The 17,568-nt window shown below is 38.4% G+C and overlaps 1 protein-coding gene across 2 annotated transcripts in view; it reads right to left on the bottom strand.

The window, feature by feature from the left end:
• Nucleotides 1-305: 305 nt before the first annotated feature.
• LOC119776011 (carbohydrate sulfotransferase 15-like) overlaps nucleotides 306-17,568 on the bottom strand; it is a 56,269-nt gene continuing 39,006 nt past the window's right edge. For both annotated transcript variants that reach the window (XM_038274202.1, XM_038274203.1), the window contains exons 5-8: nucleotides 13,509-13,665; nucleotides 6,597-6,753; nucleotides 1,550-1,697; nucleotides 306-810 (exon numbers count right to left, since the gene is read on the bottom strand). In XM_038274202.1, the coding sequence (XP_038130130.1) occupies nucleotides 611-810; nucleotides 1,550-1,697; nucleotides 6,597-6,753; nucleotides 13,509-13,665 (662 nt within the window). In that variant the 3' untranslated portion in view covers nucleotides 306-610. The remainder of the gene's footprint in view (nucleotides 811-1,549; nucleotides 1,698-6,596; nucleotides 6,754-13,508; nucleotides 13,666-17,568) is intronic.

Below are 17,568 nucleotides of genomic sequence, written 5' to 3'. Positions count from 1 at the left end.
AATATTAGTATAACTAGTTCCTCATGGATTTAGAATTTGATGACCTGGTACAGTATATTTAGCCCAATAATTTAAAGCGCAATAAGGAATAAACAGTGGATGTGTTTATTTGGAGACTCTTTAGCAGTTCTTTTATGTTAATGAAATAATCTAGCAGCAGAGGGCAGTGTTGTCTCGTTAATCATCTGACCAAAGATGTGCTTCACATATTTACTAGTGGAAAAGAATACTGGAATACCAATCATGCTTTTAGTTTGGTTTTTGTGTACATCAATGTAACCAATACAAGCAGAAAACATGAGACCTTGTTTTCCATTATTTAAAATTTTAATTTTAGTTGTGTATATGTGGACAGAACACGCAGAGCTGAGTTCTCGCAGCATCACTTACATTCTATCACTCTTAATCTCTCACACTCACTCACACCAACACATCACACTTACTTGTGCTCATATTGTCTGTTTTTAAATCATATCTGCATGTATAAGTTAAAAATAATTTACATTAAAATATTTTTATTCTTATTTTCATGGGCACTTAAAAGAGATAAAAACCCAAACTGGGTTCTTTAATTTTATTGTTCTCTTTTTCTTGTTTGAAGACAGTTCGTTCAGAGCTTTGAGTTATTCTCCCACAGGAAGGAGTCATTCCGCAGCACTTTGGCCAGTTTCTCATTAAATGGTTTGTAGAAGTCCCGCAGAATCTCTTTAGTGACAGGCAGCATGGGTCCCAGGTTTTTGTCTGCTGGTCTCCTTGTGTTTGATGCTGGGCTCCTTGTGATTTGTGATTCAATTTCCTTTGTCAACGGCCCTGTAAAAAAACACAAATAATTATTACTGAACTTATAGCTGCCCCAGAAATAAAGGAATGGCAAAAAGGACTCCTCGTCCTTTGAGAAGCATAACACTGCTAAAGGTTTTTCTTATTTTGTAAGATAACAACTACCGTACACATGCTGTATCTGATTTAGAAGTTACATTATGAACCAACACAGGATAGTCCAATTATGATTATGTTTTCTTAGAAAAAAAAAAGGACAAGTAAAAATCAGAAGAGTGGCTTGATTCTTTATTTAAAGGTATAGTACAGGATGTTCTTTTTCCAGGTGGATCATCAAAATAAGTGGTCCTCCTAGTCGTCAATCATTCAGGTGATGTTTAGGTAAGCCTGTCCTATGTGCTCGTCTCCCTGTTCACTTACAGGTGGTGAGTCTGACATAGTGGAAAAAATTGCAAATCTTATTCTTAAACCGAGCGTGCATGAGGAGAAATGGGCTGAACACGTTTAATCGGGCGTTCCCTCTCGAGAGCGGGTACAGGATTCTGCATGTAAATTTTTTTTTTTAAGTGGAGAGGGCGGTCTTTTTTAAAAATTTGTGAAAATCCTTCACTAAACCTTGAATAAAACTAAGTTTCATTTAAATTTCAGCTACCAATCTTTGATAGTTTGTCTCAATCAGATTTAGGCATCCATGCTGACTTTTCTTTCAGCATCCCTTAAGCTCACTGCTTTGACCTTTAGACCTTCATGAATCATTGAACCTACTTACCGAGGTTAAGAAAATCAAACACTTTGTGCATTGTGTATTTCCTGTTCGAGGCGTGGTCTTCCAGTCTCAGGACCAGGATCTGATCTCTACTGAAGACAGTCAGCCAGTCAGTTACATACACAATGTAAAGGCCAACTTGCAATCTCACCTATTGAGGAGAAAAAACAAACAAGAAGAACAAAATGACACCATGCGTGCAACTATTTCATTAAAAGGGATAAACAGATGTATCTCAAAAAGCTTTTGCATTTAAGGCCTGATCTTACAAATGCAAACCTGCTTGTAGACATGGAGAGGATCTTGAAAGAAAATGCAAAGTGATTTGCATTTGCAAATCAGCAGACTGTGTGCAAACATTTTTTTTTTTTTTTGCATTTGCGTCTTCATGGATATGCAGATGCTATTCTAATGACCAAACTGCAAATTCATGGAGAATTGCAAATGTTTATTTCTAACAGTTTCTGATTTTCGAAATCAGAAACTAAACTTCTGTCGTGGTTCTTGTGTAGTTTTTAGTACTTCTGAAAGTCACATTTAAACTGACAGACTGACTATCTATATCGTATCTATAACCACAAAGGAGAGATTAGTACAATGATTGACGTAGGAGAGAGATTCTGTGGTCATCTATACGTCAGCCGACAGGGGCAATGGCCAAGGAGTTTTTTTTTTTTTTTTTTATCATCTTTAAAAAGTATTTGTTAGAAATACTGTTTTATTCTAAAGTTTAATAAAATATTTGCGTATCATTATTTTCAACTGATTATTCACTGCAGTATTGGTTAAGTACCCCAATCTGCCATTCCTTCAAAATCATTATGCTGCTGATGTATCTTTACTAAAGTTTATGAAGCTTTTATACATAAAGTATATATATTCTGCAGACCGACAGGAAAAAAAAAGAAATTTCCCCCTCCATTTGGGTCACGCAGCAGCTCCATCATTATCATAGAAACTGTACAGCAGCTGTCACCTGAGGAACGTGCCTCAAGCCAAAGGAACTGCTTAATGCTGGATTACTTTTACCTGTGGAAAGTCTGCTCTCTTTATAGGCAGTCACAGCCTGCAAGTGTTCTGATGGCGCAACAAACTCAGCAGTTTCCATCATAGTGTTTCAAGCTTACGGGGCGACAGTGGCATTGGATGTAGGAGTTTGCCCTGAAATTGAAGGATTGACAGTTCAAGCCCCGACTCCGACTTTCATTGTCGTTATGTCCTTGGGCAAGACACCAGTTTACGGCAGCCCCGCTTCTGTCAGTGAGCCCCAGGGCAGCTGTTGCTACAATGTAGCTCGCCACCATCAGTGTATGGGTGAATGAATGTAGTGTAAAGTGCTTTGGTCAAGTCATGTTGTTTTCTAGAGTTACATCATTTTTGTATTTTTAGTTTTGCTGCCCCCTAGTGTCCTTTCTTTTCCACTTAGCTCCTTCCAGTTAATTCTGTCTACACCTGCTCCCTATCAACCAATCATTCCTCTCTTGTTCTGCCTCCCATATGTACACCTCCTGTTCAGTTACTCATTGCTGGATCCTTGAGATTATTTTGGTTTATTCTGCCCTCTTGTCTGCTAGTGTTTTGGTTCTTGAGTTTCCTAGTCCTTAATTTCTGGACTTAGATTTTCATTAAATCTTGCAAGCAATCTTCTCTGCCTCCTTCTACTCTGCATTTGGGTCCACAACTACGTCCCTAAACCTTCAAACAAGGCTGGTTTTCAATCTTTGCCAAATGAAGTTATATTAAGAAAGGCCAAAAAGGTTTAAAAGGTTTGCAATGTTTTAAATTTGACTGACATAACTAATAGGCACCAAAAGGATGAGGCTGGTGCTGTGGTGGAGTTGAACAAATAGAGAAACCTACTGTATAGCCTCAACTGCTTGAGAAAGTTTTAGACCATTAAAATTTGTACCGATGCCCAGTCAAAGCTCTCGGCTGGGCTGGCCATTTAGGCATTTAAGGCCTGTCAGAATAAACAATAGTAGAGTAATATTATTAAAGAAAAAACATCTGGTGGCAGCATCCATTACAGATGGCAATTATCTTTTTCTCCCTCTGTTTTAATAAAGCATCATGTCAAGGTGCTGTCGAAAGGAGCTGGTGAAGATAAATCCAGATATTAAGAGCAGAATCTGCTATAATGTCAATCAGCAGAGAAACAACTTTTTTATGTTTTATTGTGTTTGATATTATTTTCATAAATATCTTAAACTTTATTTGTTCTCATCATTTTATTTTTTACTTTTGTTCGTAACACTTAGAGATAGGCTGCGCATATCAAGTAACTATAAATGCTATATTATGAACTTATAACTTTATTGAGCGGAATCAAAGTGGTTTATTTGTCTTTTTACAATTGCGCAGCAATCTTAGTAGATCATCTGCCTACTTATTATATGTACTTTTTAAAAAAACTTGCAAGTTCAATTTAATACCTATTTGAAATCTTTAAAGAGCAAGTAGTTTTTTTTTTACCTTTAGAGTTGTGATTCTTAAGAGATACATTGGCTGTCAAAAGTGCACATTGTAGTTTAATATCCTGCTTTTGTGAAGTAAAAGTAAGACTCCAATAAATAATTTAATGTTATTTCAGAAAGATCATAAAAATATTCAGTGCAAGTTAACTAAAGAATAAACCTCTTTCAGTTAAATTAAAAAACGACTGTAAGAACCTGACACATCTTTAAACTCATGAGGAACCTTTTGATTTCATAACTTTCTTTAGTGGAAGCTTGTAGGCATCTTAACATAGTAATTTATTACCCACTTTGCTTTGCAGAGTCCTCGTTTATCAGATTTTGAGACAATGCTTTTGTCTAGATGTCCATCTGCATTCAGTAAATTTTCATCTTTTCATCTTTCTGTTAGTTTTGTCACTAGCAGTCAGGATTGTTCATGTTTCCACACTGATTGAAAAAAGAATAAATAAACAAGGTTAACTTGTATAAAAAATAACCTAGGATGATGATGCTCTCTCCATCATGTCTCAGCTTCGATGTTCTGGTAATATTCTGTTTTTTTTTAGACCCCATTAAGAGCCCCGGCCCACTGATTAAGTTTGGTCGGTATCAAATTTTGCCTGTGTCTCAGTCATCCAGGTCACGCAAAGCACAAAACAGGCTTAAATCAGAGGCCAATGGACTTCATCTCATTTTCCAACAAAGTTTTGGGAGGTTTTAGTCAGATTGTTAGGACACGTTTTTATTGGAATAAAAGGCTTCTGTTTGCAGCCCGCCTCCTACTCAGCATGTGAGAGCCTGTGTGAATGCATGAATGGCTGAATGTAGTGTGAAGCGCTTTTGAGTCCCTGGACTTGATAAAGCGCTATTCAAGAACACTCCATTTACTTCAGACATGTGTTTCCATCTTAGTTTCTTTTTTTTTTATCAGCTTTGTTCATCCAATTTTTGTAATTTATGTTTCTCTCTTAGCTGTTTGGTGACCATCTTTCTTTAGCTTGCAATGATCATTAAACGTTTATTTCTGTTCTATAGTTACTATTAGCTTTCATTTAGGGCTGAAACAATAATTGGATTAATTGTGATTAATCAATTATTGAAATAATGATGATCACCGAATTTAGTAATTGATTAATCGTTAACTGGAGTATAGAGACTGTAAAACATGCATTTAGCTGACAGAGCAACCCACCTTGAGCAGTAATTATACCAAAATTGTAAAAAACAAGATAAAAAACATTTTCTGCCTGTCTATAAGCTTTGTGCAGAGCTCCTCAATTGGAAGAGTTTTAGTATCACCTGGTTTAATTTAATAAAAAAGCCTTCTTTTAGCAGCCTTGTGCTTTATGATTATTAATCAAAAAAATAATCAACAGTTTAACCAATTTTCAAAATAATCATTAATTGCACCCCTACTTTTATTATTAGATCATAATATTAGCTAGATTTTGCCCTATTACTTTACTCCTTTGTGATTAGTTTTCTAGTTTAGTTTTATGCTCTTTGGTAATTAAGAAGTAACTTAGGCTTCCATATTCAGTTTCTTCCCTTACCAACTTCCTTAGCTACTCCACATCATCTGCTGATCATCACTTTTTCCAGTTTTTATTTTTCTCCACACCCTCTCTTTGTATTAAAGTTCACAGTTTCCAGTTTTTCCTATCCAGATCGCCCCATTTATCTGTGCATGTCTGCAGTAATTCTCTCCCTTCTTCGTGCCTTTAACTCTACCCATGCTTCATGACCCAAAACAAACACAACAGCCTAACACTTGAACAGGTCATAAGCACCTTTAAGAACCACTTATAGAAATCTCAAAGTGCTTCTTCTACACTGACAAAAACTGACACAAAAGAAAGTTCTAGTAATAATCTTTTGGATTGATTTCAAGACGATTAGAACCACTCATATTGTCATAGGATGTGAGAATGGATGAATGGACCTTAGTTTAGCTTAATCTCAGCTTGCATTATAATCCAGTAATTTGACCAATTTCCTTCTCACATTAAAGGCTATTTCAGTTCTCTTACTGACATTCATCTTTTTGTCAAACTGACCCTACTGCAAGAACAGCTGTAGATCTTTTCAACATGCATTAATAAGTCTGATATCAGTGGATCGAGTTTGAGGACAGCTGCAGAGAGCGAGCATTGCCTCCACAGGGTCAGAAAGCGAGTTGGAGACAGCTGGAGAGCAGGACCTCTAAATACCAGACAGTTTTTGCAGGGAGCCAAAAGAGGAATGACCAGTCTCCTTCTTCTCCTTCTCCTCTACCCCGCTCTGCTTTAGGGATCCGTGGGGAAAGCTGGCAGGGATCCTAACACAAGGGCTCTGAACTGGCAGGCTCTAAGGTCCTGCTCATTGAGTTTAAAAGAAGTTCATAGCTTCTCTGAGCTAGGTTTTGTTATACCCAGAGAGGCAGTACGTTCTTCCATTAAGGTTTTAAACATGTGATAATGAAGTGTGGTTTCCCCTCCCTCTTTTTTATTTCAAGGCTTTTCTGTTTCTCCATTCCCACCAACTTATTAACTGGTGGCTAAATTTGGCTTTAAGGCAGGGATGCCTAACAAAAGGAGGAAGGAGGGACCACTTACAGGCATTGCGTTGTTGACAGTGGTGTTGTACACACAGGAGCGCATAGTGTACTCAGTAAGGCAACCTTCGAATAGCTGCAGGGACTCTGACACCTTCTCGTGGAAATCCTCTGCAGACTTATTGGCAATTCCAAAGTAAAGGTAGTCGGAGTAAAGCCTGGAAGAAAAAAGAGAGGCACTATCAACCTTTTTCTTTTTCAGGCCCTTAGAAGATCTCAGCTAAAGGCTGTTATGTTTTGACTGAATGCTTTTTTTTTAAGCATAAGGGGCAAGGCAAGGCAAGGGCAAGGCAAGGCAAATTTATTTGTATAGCACAATTCAGTACAAAGACAATGCAAAGTGCTTTACATGATTAAAATACAGGAAGATAAAACATTGAATCAAAGCAAGTAGGAAAAAATAAAAAACAAATAAAATAAAATAAAAAATGCAGAAACAAAAAAGAATATTAAAAACAGTTGGATTAAAGAAAACATGTTTTTGTTGAATTGTTTAACTGGAACAGTCGAAGGCAATCCTAAACAAATGTGTTTTTAGTCTTGATTTAAAGGAACTCAGGCTTTCCGCACTTTTACAGTTTTCTGGAAGTTTGTTCCATATAAGTGGAGCATAGGAACTAAATGCTGCTTCTCCATGTTTAGTTCTGGTTCTAGGTATGCAGAGCAGGCTGGAGCCAGAAGACCTGAGTGGTCTGGAGGGTTGATACACTGCTAGCAAGTCTGTGATGTATTTAGGTGCTAAGCCATTCAGAGATTTATAGACTAACAGAAGTATTTTAAAGTCTATTCTCTGAGATACAGGGAGCCAGTGTAAGGACTTTAGAACTGGGGTGATGTGCTCTACTTTCTTAGTCTTAGTGAGGACACGGGCAGCAGCGTTCTGGATCAGCTGCAGCTGTTTGATCCACTTTTTAGGCAGACCTGTGAAAACACCGTTGCAGTAATCAATTCGACTAAAAATAAACGCATGGATTAGTTTTTCCAGATCATGCTGAGACATTAGTCCTTTAATCCTGGAAATGTTCTTCAGGTGATAGAAAGCCGACCTTGTAATTGTCTTTAAATGCTTTTGGAGGTTCAAGTCTGAATCCAGCACTACACCTAGACTTCGGGCCTGATCAGTGGTTACTAGCTGAAGCGACTGAAGCTGTGTGCTAACTTTAGATCTCTCCTCTATTGGTCCAAAGATTATTACTTCAGTTTTGTTTTTATTCAGTTGAAGAAAATTATGGCACATCCAGGCATTGATTTCTTCTAAGCATTTCCTCAGTGCTTGAATTGGTTCATAGTCACCTGGTGACATGGTGATGTAAAGCTGTGTGTCGTCTGCATAGTTATGGTAGCTGATGTTGTTGTTTTTTATTAACTGAGCAAGAGGGAGCATGTAGATATTGAATAGGAGGGGACCCAGAATGGACCCTTGGGGAACCCCACATGTGATTTTTGTCATCTCTGATGTAAAGTTGCCTACTGACACAAAAAAGTCCCTGTCCTTTAGGTATGATTTAAACCAGTTGAGAGCTGTACCAGAGAGGCCGACCCAGTTTTCCAGGCGCTCTAACAGGATGGAGTGATCGACAGTATCGAATGCTGCACTGAGGTCCAATAGTACCAGCACTGTGGTTCTTTCGCAGTCTGTATTTATACGGATGTCATTAAACACCTTGATAAGGGCGGTCTCTGTACTGTGGTGAGCACGGAAACCTGACTGGAACACGTCAAAGCGGCTGGTCATATCTAAGAAAGTGTTTAACTGTTGAAACACTGCTTTTTCAATAATCTTACTGATAAAGGGGAGGTTTGATATGGGCCTGTAGTTCTGGAGTAGTAGTTTGTCTAAACTGTTCTTTTTCAGCAGTGGTTTGATATTTGCTGTTTTTAGGGACTGCGGGAAAACACCTGACAGAAGGGACGTGTTTATTATCTGTGTCAAATCAGATGCTATGACAGGTAAAACTTTCTTAAAGAAAGCTGTGGGTAGAACATCAAGGCAGCAGGAGGAGAAACTTAGCTGCTGAATGATTTCCTCTAAGCTTTTATAGTTTATTTGGCTGAATTGGGACATTTGGCCAAGATCAATTCCAGTTGGAGACAACTTTGGTACTGAACTTGATATGGATGTATAAACTGATCCTCTGATCTTTAGGATTTTCTCAGTAAAGAAATTAGCAAATTCATTGCAGGCCCGGGTGGAGTGGAGTTCAGGAGCCACGGACACAGGAGGATTTGTTAGCTTGTCGACTGTGGCAAATAAAGCGCGAGTATTATTAATGTTCTTGTTAATGATTTCAGAGAAGAAAGATTCTCTTGCATTTTTCAGTTGTAAGCTATATCTGTAAAGTCTCTCTTTATAGATGTCATAGTGAACCTGGAGTTTCGTCTTTCTCCACCTGCGTTCAGCTTTACGACACTCCCTTTTTTCACTTCTAACTGCTGGAGCACTTCTCCAAGGAGATTTTTTCTTACCGGAAAAGACTTTCACTTTAATTGGAGCAATGCAGCTAATGATGTCTGAGACTTTAGACTGAAAGTTATCTACTAGCTCTTCTACTGAGTTGCACCCCAAGGTTGAAGTAGCAGAGTAAGCTTGAATAAAAGTTTCTGTGGCATTTTCCTTAAAGGTGCGTTTTCTTATGATGTCTCTTTGGCTAAATGAGTCACTGGAAATGATGCCCTCAAAGGTAACAGAAAAGTGATCGGATAGGGCAACATCAGTAACGCTGACTTTAGAAATCTTCAGACCTTTAGTGATGATCAAGTCTAAAATATGTCCCTGTTTGTGTGTTGGTTGTTTAACATGTTGAGTTAAACCAAAGTTTCTAAGTGTGTCACACAGTTCTTTTGCACTTCTGTCTTCAGGGTTGTCAACGTGAAAATTAAAGTCTCCCACAATAATTAAACAGTCATAATCAACGCATATCACAGACAGGAGGTCACTAAAATCATTAAAAAAGTTTGACGTGGACTTAGGAGGCCTGTAAACATTTAGAAACATAGTTCGTAGCGGGCTCTTTACCTGCAGAGCCAAATGTTCAAAAGAGTCAAATTTTCCCAAAAACACCTTTTTACACTTCAGTGAGTCATTAAACAATGTTGCCACTCCTCCACCTTTCCTTTGCTGTCTCCTCTCGCAAAGAAAATTGTAGTTTGGAGGAGACGACTCCAACAGAATATGTGCTTCATTAAGTCCATGTAACCACGTTTCTGTTAAAAACATAACATCAACATTATTGTCAATAATAAAGTCATTAATTAAAAGGGATTTTCCTGACAGAGATCTAATGTTTAATAAAGCCAGTTTATATGAATTAGTGGTTGATGTTGTCTCTGTAGCAGGCTGCATCTGACAGTTTATGACTCTTAAGTGTCTGTTCCTGTTTGTTCCCATTTTGTTTTTCTTATTTCTGCCACGTATCATCACAGATATTCCATAAGCTCCAGTGTAAGGCCCAAGCTGATGCTGGAAACTGTTATGTCTGATAAGCTTGTTGCCGGGGCCCGGTGTGTATCACGGAGAAGTTATCTGAAGGTCCTGACGTTCCGTGATATGTAGAGGAGGATCTGGGGCTCTGCTGCTTTTAGAAGATGCTGGTTTTTTCACATAGCTGCGGCTTTCGGAATGGCTATGTGGAGAGGATGTCAACTGTAGGCCAATCTTGAAAACTTTGTTCATGTTATGAGAAAATTCCAGAAAAGGAACATCTGGGCTTTGTGGGGGAGAGGGGGAATTGGGTGCAGTCTGGACTGGTGTCTGTGGGGATGGAGGTTTTTGGTAATTTAAAGGGGAGTCCTCTTTTTGTCCTGCTGAGATCTGGGATGAATCCTCCTGTAGTTCTGATGTAGGCTCTTTCTGTGTCATCTTTTTGGCCATCTTTATCTTGGCTTGTTCGGGCTTCACTGGGCTTATCGTTTGTTTAGGCACTGGTTGTACTTTGTTTTGGAACAAAGCTAATGGTGCATGGTTCACAGAATAGAAAATGTTTGATATCAGCCGTTTTGCTCCTGACCTATTTAAAGAGAAACCATCTCTGTTGAACAAATGTCTCCTCTCCCAAAAGATGTTAAAATTGTCTATGAACGTTACAGTTGTTTGTTTGCATGTTGCATCCAGCCATTTGTTTAACATCAGAACTCTGGAAAACATTTCATCTCCACAATTAATGGGCACGTGAGGGCCGCTGAGAAACACCTTGACATTAAGACCATCAACTAAATTCAGCAGACGAATGTAATCCTCTTTCAGTATTTCTGATTTTCTCAGGGCTGCGTCGCCCAAGGCTTCAGCTTGTATGATGAGTTTCTCCAAGGTCGGGCGTTTTTTCATGATCTCTGGAAGGATGTCTGATACATTAGACACCAGGCCATAGTTCAAAGGGGTATAAATCAACACCTCTGTGTTTTTCTTGTTACAGAAATGTTTAATCCCACGTATAGATCCACTGCATAATATCAGGGTCCTTGGCCCTGTGGCCTGTTTTTTCTCTGGTAGCTTAGAGTGAAGATTGTTGACATACTTTTGATTGTCTTTGTGATCCTTCTGGGTCTCATCTTGAAGTGGAGCAAATCTGTTTTGTAACGGAATTCCAATATTTCCAGCAGGTTTACTCCTATCATTTGTTGTGAGAACATCCCGTTTTTGTTTCACTTTTCTTGGGATATCTCTCTGTGGTCTCGGCCAGTTTTCTGTGTCTAGGTGGGTTCGTTGATCCTTTGGTCTAGCACCCAGAGTGGTCCAGGGATTTTCCTTTCCCTCTGGGAACTGTTTGTTTGCTGAGTTGCTGGGCTGGTGGTCCCCATTCGGAATCACAGGCAGCGTTGTTTCATTACCATACGCGGCGTTTACATCATAGTTTACTTCAAGTTGGTGGATTTTCAGCTCCATGACAGCTATTTTCTGTAGAAGCTTGTCAAAGTCGTCTGTGCTGAAGGTAGGCATCCTTTGAATCGGGTGGTTCTTCTCCATATCCACTTCGGGGAAGAAAAAAATTAATAAATAGATAAAAATAAAAATATTTAAAAAGAAATAAAAGAAAATAAATCAAATAACTAAATCCAACTTTCGGTAGTTTTGGTTAAGAGATAAAAAGAAGATAAAAGGACCAGAAAGTGTAAGCAAGCAGGGAGCAGAGAAAAGAGCGTGTGCACACACTGAAGGACAAAAGCAGCAATAAGGGGGGTTATTACTTTTTGATTAACATTCTTAGGATGCTGTAAACAATGCAAGATCGGAAGAACTTAATTAAGAAATGTCTTAAATAATACCACTGTTTTAAAAATCATCATATTTATCATTAGGAAATAAAACAGACAGTAATAATTAAATATAAACCAAATCATCCGCAAGATGGTATTTCAATTTTTCTTGTATCTTCATCAGCTGACACACAAATGTGTTTACCTATACATTAGTGCATTCAGTAACAATGCATTTAGTTTGACCTTAAACACATGCATTGTAACTCCCTCCATTTGCTATCCTTTATAAATATTTTGTTCAATTACTAATGAATGTTTGTTTTCTGTTTAAAAAAAGAAACATTTTATAGCACTATGCCACTTTTATCGTTCAAATAGAGGAAGGAATTGGCAGCACATATCAAGGATTGGTTGGATTGATGTCAAAGTAATCAATATCAGCATCTGCTATTAGAAAATTAGTATTAGTCAAACTCTAGTAATCATTTTAGAGGCAGTAAGATACTTGCTACTTTGGTCTTTAGAATTACAGAATGTGTTATGGTAACTTTACTAGGCATATTTATAAATACAGCAGACATCTTGTCTTTCAATTCAAGTTATTGCATTGTAGAAAAAAAAATACCAGCCCAAACCTAAAACTGTATTTGTTCATCATAGCAATTCAATTCAAGTTATTTATATAGCGCTATTCACAACACAAGTCATCTCAAAGCAATTTACAGAGGCAATACAACAGTCAGATTGGTTCAAGGTTTTCTATCTAAGACACCATCCTGGAGAGAAATATAACATGTGCTGCTGCCATCAACATCTTTGTTTATAGATATTCAAGCTCTGCCTATTTTTTCAGTGTAGTCCTGTTTCTCTGACTGTGATTTGCTGGATGTGCTCTCTTCATGCTCTGATGTTGGGAACTGGCTCAGAGCTTATCTGGCTGGTTGTGTGTTTCCTGGACGGGGCCGCCTGTTGAGCCAGTTGACAGTTGCCTTTTGTATCTCTGCTACTTTCTGTAAGTCTGCTTCTGTCTCCTTGAACCCCAGTCGGCCTCAGTAGATAGCCGCTCACACTGATTCTGGTTCTGCTGGAGGTTTCTTCCTGTTAAAATTGAGTTTTCCTCTCCACTGTCCCTACAAGCATGCTTGCTGAGTCAATGAGTCAATGCAATCAGCTGGTTTTACTTAGACAGAAAATTTGACTGTAAGATCTGGTTGAATTGTCTCTGTATAGTGCCTTGAGATTACGTGTTTTTAAAATTGCCGCTATATAAATCAACTTATTGAATTGAACTGAAACTCCTTTGCCTTGTTTATAAGCATTGGCAATCTAATCAGTTATGTAATTCATTCCCATGACTGGTGCCAAGGAAGCAATCAGCAAAGACAAATAAAGAGGGCCTTCGATGATGTTCTATGGAGTGAAAAAAAAATGTTATTAAGAAAACAAGTAAGTTCAGAAGACCTAGTTTAAATTGAGCGGCAGGCGTTCAGGAGTGAGCTCTGCACAGGTCGAATAAACGCATCTCAATGAAACTTATGTGACAGCCGTACCCCAGTAAAAGCTGAGCACATCTTTCATAACAGCAGAGCTCCTGTCTCTCATAAAGGAGGAGACGCGCCTGTCTGTGTTAACAGCTGTGATATGGGCATGTTTCAGAGCTGATTGTTGAAGGCATTTTGGAAACAACTGATTGCAGTGTGATAGAAATTCTTTCAACCTTTCCACTGGGTCCCTGAGCATAACGATGAAGCGGGCCTCAGGCTGCAGGGCATGGATGAAGTCCTGGATGAGAAATGGCGGCTCTCCCTCTGTGGTGTTGTTATAGAAATATACCCAGGCATTGTTATCCCACATGGTGGAAGCACTGGCCTCTCCTGAAAAATAAATGAACGCAATCAGACTTAACAGCACAACAAAACACTAGTGCAGACAATTTTCTACTGCTTTTATTATAGTTATGAAATTCACTGCTCATGTTTACATTTTTTGGAAATATTCCTCTAAGGAATGATTCAACGGCTGCTGTGGCTTGCTCCACCCTTGAGGTCTCTGTGCTTCATCTGGCTATTTTTATTATAAACTTAAATCACCCAGATGTTTAAAAGGGTTTAAAGAAGCCCATATTGAATGCAGATGCTTCTTATAGTACATCTAGTTTTTAAAACTCGTTAAAAGAATTTGAATAACAAATATGACAAAGTTGCTTTTCTTTTGTCTGCTGTTTTGAATAGGAAGTCTGTTTTGTGTTTTTTTTTCATTATCTATCCTGCTTCAGGTTAGAGCTCAGTGTCAGCAAAAATACTAAGTCACATCTACACCCTGACTTCCACACACCCCACAGGAATGTGCTCCAGCAACAGCGGTCCAGATCTTAGTTATAGTGAATACCGCATAAGATTAGAGGAATGCTGATATTAAGTGGAAAAAAAAATGTGTGCCCATTTTTCTGGAATAGCAGCAACTCCTTTAGATTTGATGGAGTGAAGGTGTCAAGATTCATTTTTTCAGTGCAACAGATTTAAGCCTAGACTTTGACCAGACCATTTTATCATGTGAATATACTTTAAACTAAATGTTTCAGGTGAACCTCTGAAGCATCACTCTACCACCCCCCAATTTTCACTGTGTGTAGCTCGATTCAGCCACCAGATCTTTACAGTTCTTATTGATCATACATCAGTCCCATTATGAAACAAGGATGCAGCAGCATCATGTTGTGGGGGGGCTTTCCTTCTGCAAGGACAGATAAAATGTAATCAGAGTCGATGATACCATGGATGAAGTGCAAGACAATCCTGGAACAAAGTTGAATCCGATTTTATATTGTCTTCAGATGTAAAGCTGCTGTCAGCACACTGAAAGTTCTCTTGGCTCAGGTAATACATTTGTATGAGTAAACAAACAAACAGGTAGCCATCATTATTGTGAATTTGTGGTGAAGAAAAACTGCACAATAACACTGGTGGTGCTCATATCAAGTCAAATGAGATCCTTTCTCTAACAATTCGCCCAGCAGCTTTATCAGACCGCAATACGAAATGATATTCAGGATTCATTAGGCCGTCTGTGCCTTCATTATGCTGTTATCTGCAAAGAGAAAGCTTTTCTCTCTGTGTCTCTCTCCGTCAAAGTAAAAGGAAAGCTAGGGCTTATTTTTTCTACTGAGTGGATGTGAAACTTGATCAGTACTGATGTCATTATGTCTGAAATGATACACACACACTATTTAAAGGTCCTTGTGTCAGTTTAAGGGGTTTTACAAACATAAAGCAGCCAGACTGCGATTCCTGTGGTGCTCCAACCTGACCGCCGGCTGAAGAGAATCAGAGGGCAAAGATCCTGGCCGGAGGCCTGCACCTTGCTGGGCTCTCCCACAGCATAGAGTGAATACCGAGTGGGCTTTTGGCATGCTCTCCCACCATGCTACAAGGATTACTTATTTAAAGAACGAAACAAAACGGCGCAGCACGCTAAGCTCTACTCACTGCAGTGTGAAAAGGCTATTGTTGAAACGTTAAATCAGTTTTCCTTCCCAGCTGAGTTGTTTCTTTGACACAGTGTTTGGGCGATGGGAAAAGACATGAAGAGATAGGAGAAGTGAAGCTGGAAACAGGATATGCTAATGGAGGAGGAGGTGTGTAGGCTGCTCTGTCCTGCTGTGAGTATTATTGCCGGTCAGACTCAAAAAAACAATGATTCCTTTATAAAGCACTCCAGTAAAGTGGCTAACTGAGGCAGAAGGATGTCTACTGTTAAAAAGATGTAAGGGGCTCCCTTACAAGCTGAGTCACTTTCTCTTAAACAGAAAAAAAAAGGATCCTCCCTCACTGAGGTAAAAGTGGCTCCTGCAGAGCAGCCTTGCTTCCTGCACCCTCTGAAATATAAGATTACATGTGAAGTTGCAGGACATGATAAATGCCAACAATGTTTCTGGATACAGCTTGTCTGGGGATGCAGGATACGTTCACACTCAGAGTGCTGCTACATGACCTGAAGCCAGAGAGAGGGGAGTACATGGTAAAACAGAGCATTGTTCTGACAAAGGAAAAAAAATAGGAAGGCAGAGTTTAATCTGAGCAGGAAATGCTTGTGCTATAAAAACTTCCTGCAGATCTGATTAGCAATGTGTGAGGCGTCGCTCAGCGAGCTATCAATTGTATCTTGTACCCTCAGATCTCTGCAGCCATGTCACTCTTAAGACGTCCATTACTGTATAGACTAATAAGTAGATCGAGGCTGATAAGCAGATTCCTGCACTTGGCTGAAAGAGTTTAAAGTGTTTGGTTGGTTCCTTGTACATGGTGAGAAGCAGAATGTACTGTAAGGCTTAAAAGATCAAGATTTGGGGTTTGACACGAAGTCTGGTTGCCTTCTTATTCTTACAAAGATTTTGCAGACCTCCTGTTGTACAAAACTAAGGCTTTATAAAGGTCAACTATAAAAAAAATCTTTGCAACACAGAATAAATTAATTATCAGCATCCTTCAAGCTTAATTAAACTTGCTGCATAATGGCTGATTGCATTTGTTTATGCATATTTATAAAAAGAACAAAATATTCAGTTATTAGAATTTCAACTATGGGTCTTTTTTTGTTTTTATAGAAAAAAATTGTGTGGTAAAAAATCTGGAGTTTTGGAAAGTATTAACAAATTGTCTTGACATTAAAGTATAAAAATGTGCCTAAATATTAGCTAATGACTGAAATCAACAAGTCTGCTCCGCTTTAATAATAAGCTCGTTAATCAATCCAAAGTGGCTCTCACATTGTTTAATGTGCTCCTGAAGGAAGATAATTCAAACTTCATTGATATCAGTAGTGAGCAAACCTCTGCTTATCCAATAAAAGGTAATATTCATTTGCAAAGGAGAAAATTAAAGCAAGGTTGTTCATTTCGGTTATAAACTGTGACATAAAGTAGAAAAATTTGCTGTTATTTAAGTAAAGTATTTTAAGTAAACCAGTATCCAAAAACATAGGAATAGGTAAGAATAAAAAAGTTCTGAGGTTACAGCAAGTGTTGGAAAAAAAGTGTTGTTTCCAAAAAGCAATAATGCAACAGGTTTTTTTTTATATGTATATTTTTTTTAAGTGCACAATAATGCTCCAACATTTCTGTATAAAATTGATACAATGCATTCTACTGGCGACCTGTCCAGGGTGTCCCCCGCCTCTTGCCCGTAGACAGCTGGAGATGGGCACCATAACCCATCACGGCCTCTCTTGGGATAAACATGATGGAAAATGGATGTATGGACAATGCATTGTGTTCCAGCTGGCTTCTAACACACCCTGACAAAGATTTTCTGTTTCTTTTTAAATGCTAGGACAAGATGGAGGGAGGAGATGCTCTATGTTTGCACAGATGTTAATGTGTGGGTAAGGTGACATCTTACCAGTTACCTTTAACTTCTGATAACCTCCCTATGTGTTTGAGGGTTAAGCTTTATTGGACCATCATTTTCACTTAATAAATTTAACTTCTTAGTTAGTTTTTACAATGCTAATAATTTTCATATCAGTAAGGTTGTAAAAAATACAGAACATTTGCACACAGTGTCACATTTAGTAGCACCATTGCCTTTCAGATAGAGAATACTGAGTTTAGGCCATAGTATTAAATCATTTCTGCATTAAATCATTTAGTTAAAACATCCCTGATCTGAAATTAAACATACCGTAAGTAAGAGTAGTATTAAAGCATCCCACACACCCATTTTTAGCGATTAGAGCAAAAAATAAAAAGAACTCACATATCTTTTTCTTCACAGCAGCGG

Source organism: Cyprinodon tularosa, unplaced genomic scaffold (genome assembly GCF_016077235.1).
Source record: "Cyprinodon tularosa strain WSP-4 unplaced genomic scaffold, ASM1607723v1 ctg90, whole genome shotgun sequence".
NCBI classification, from domain to species: Eukaryota; Metazoa; Chordata; class Actinopteri; order Cyprinodontiformes; family Cyprinodontidae; genus Cyprinodon; species Cyprinodon tularosa.
Note: the sequence above shows the minus strand (reverse complement) of the source record. Positions and strands in the feature narration are given on the sequence as shown.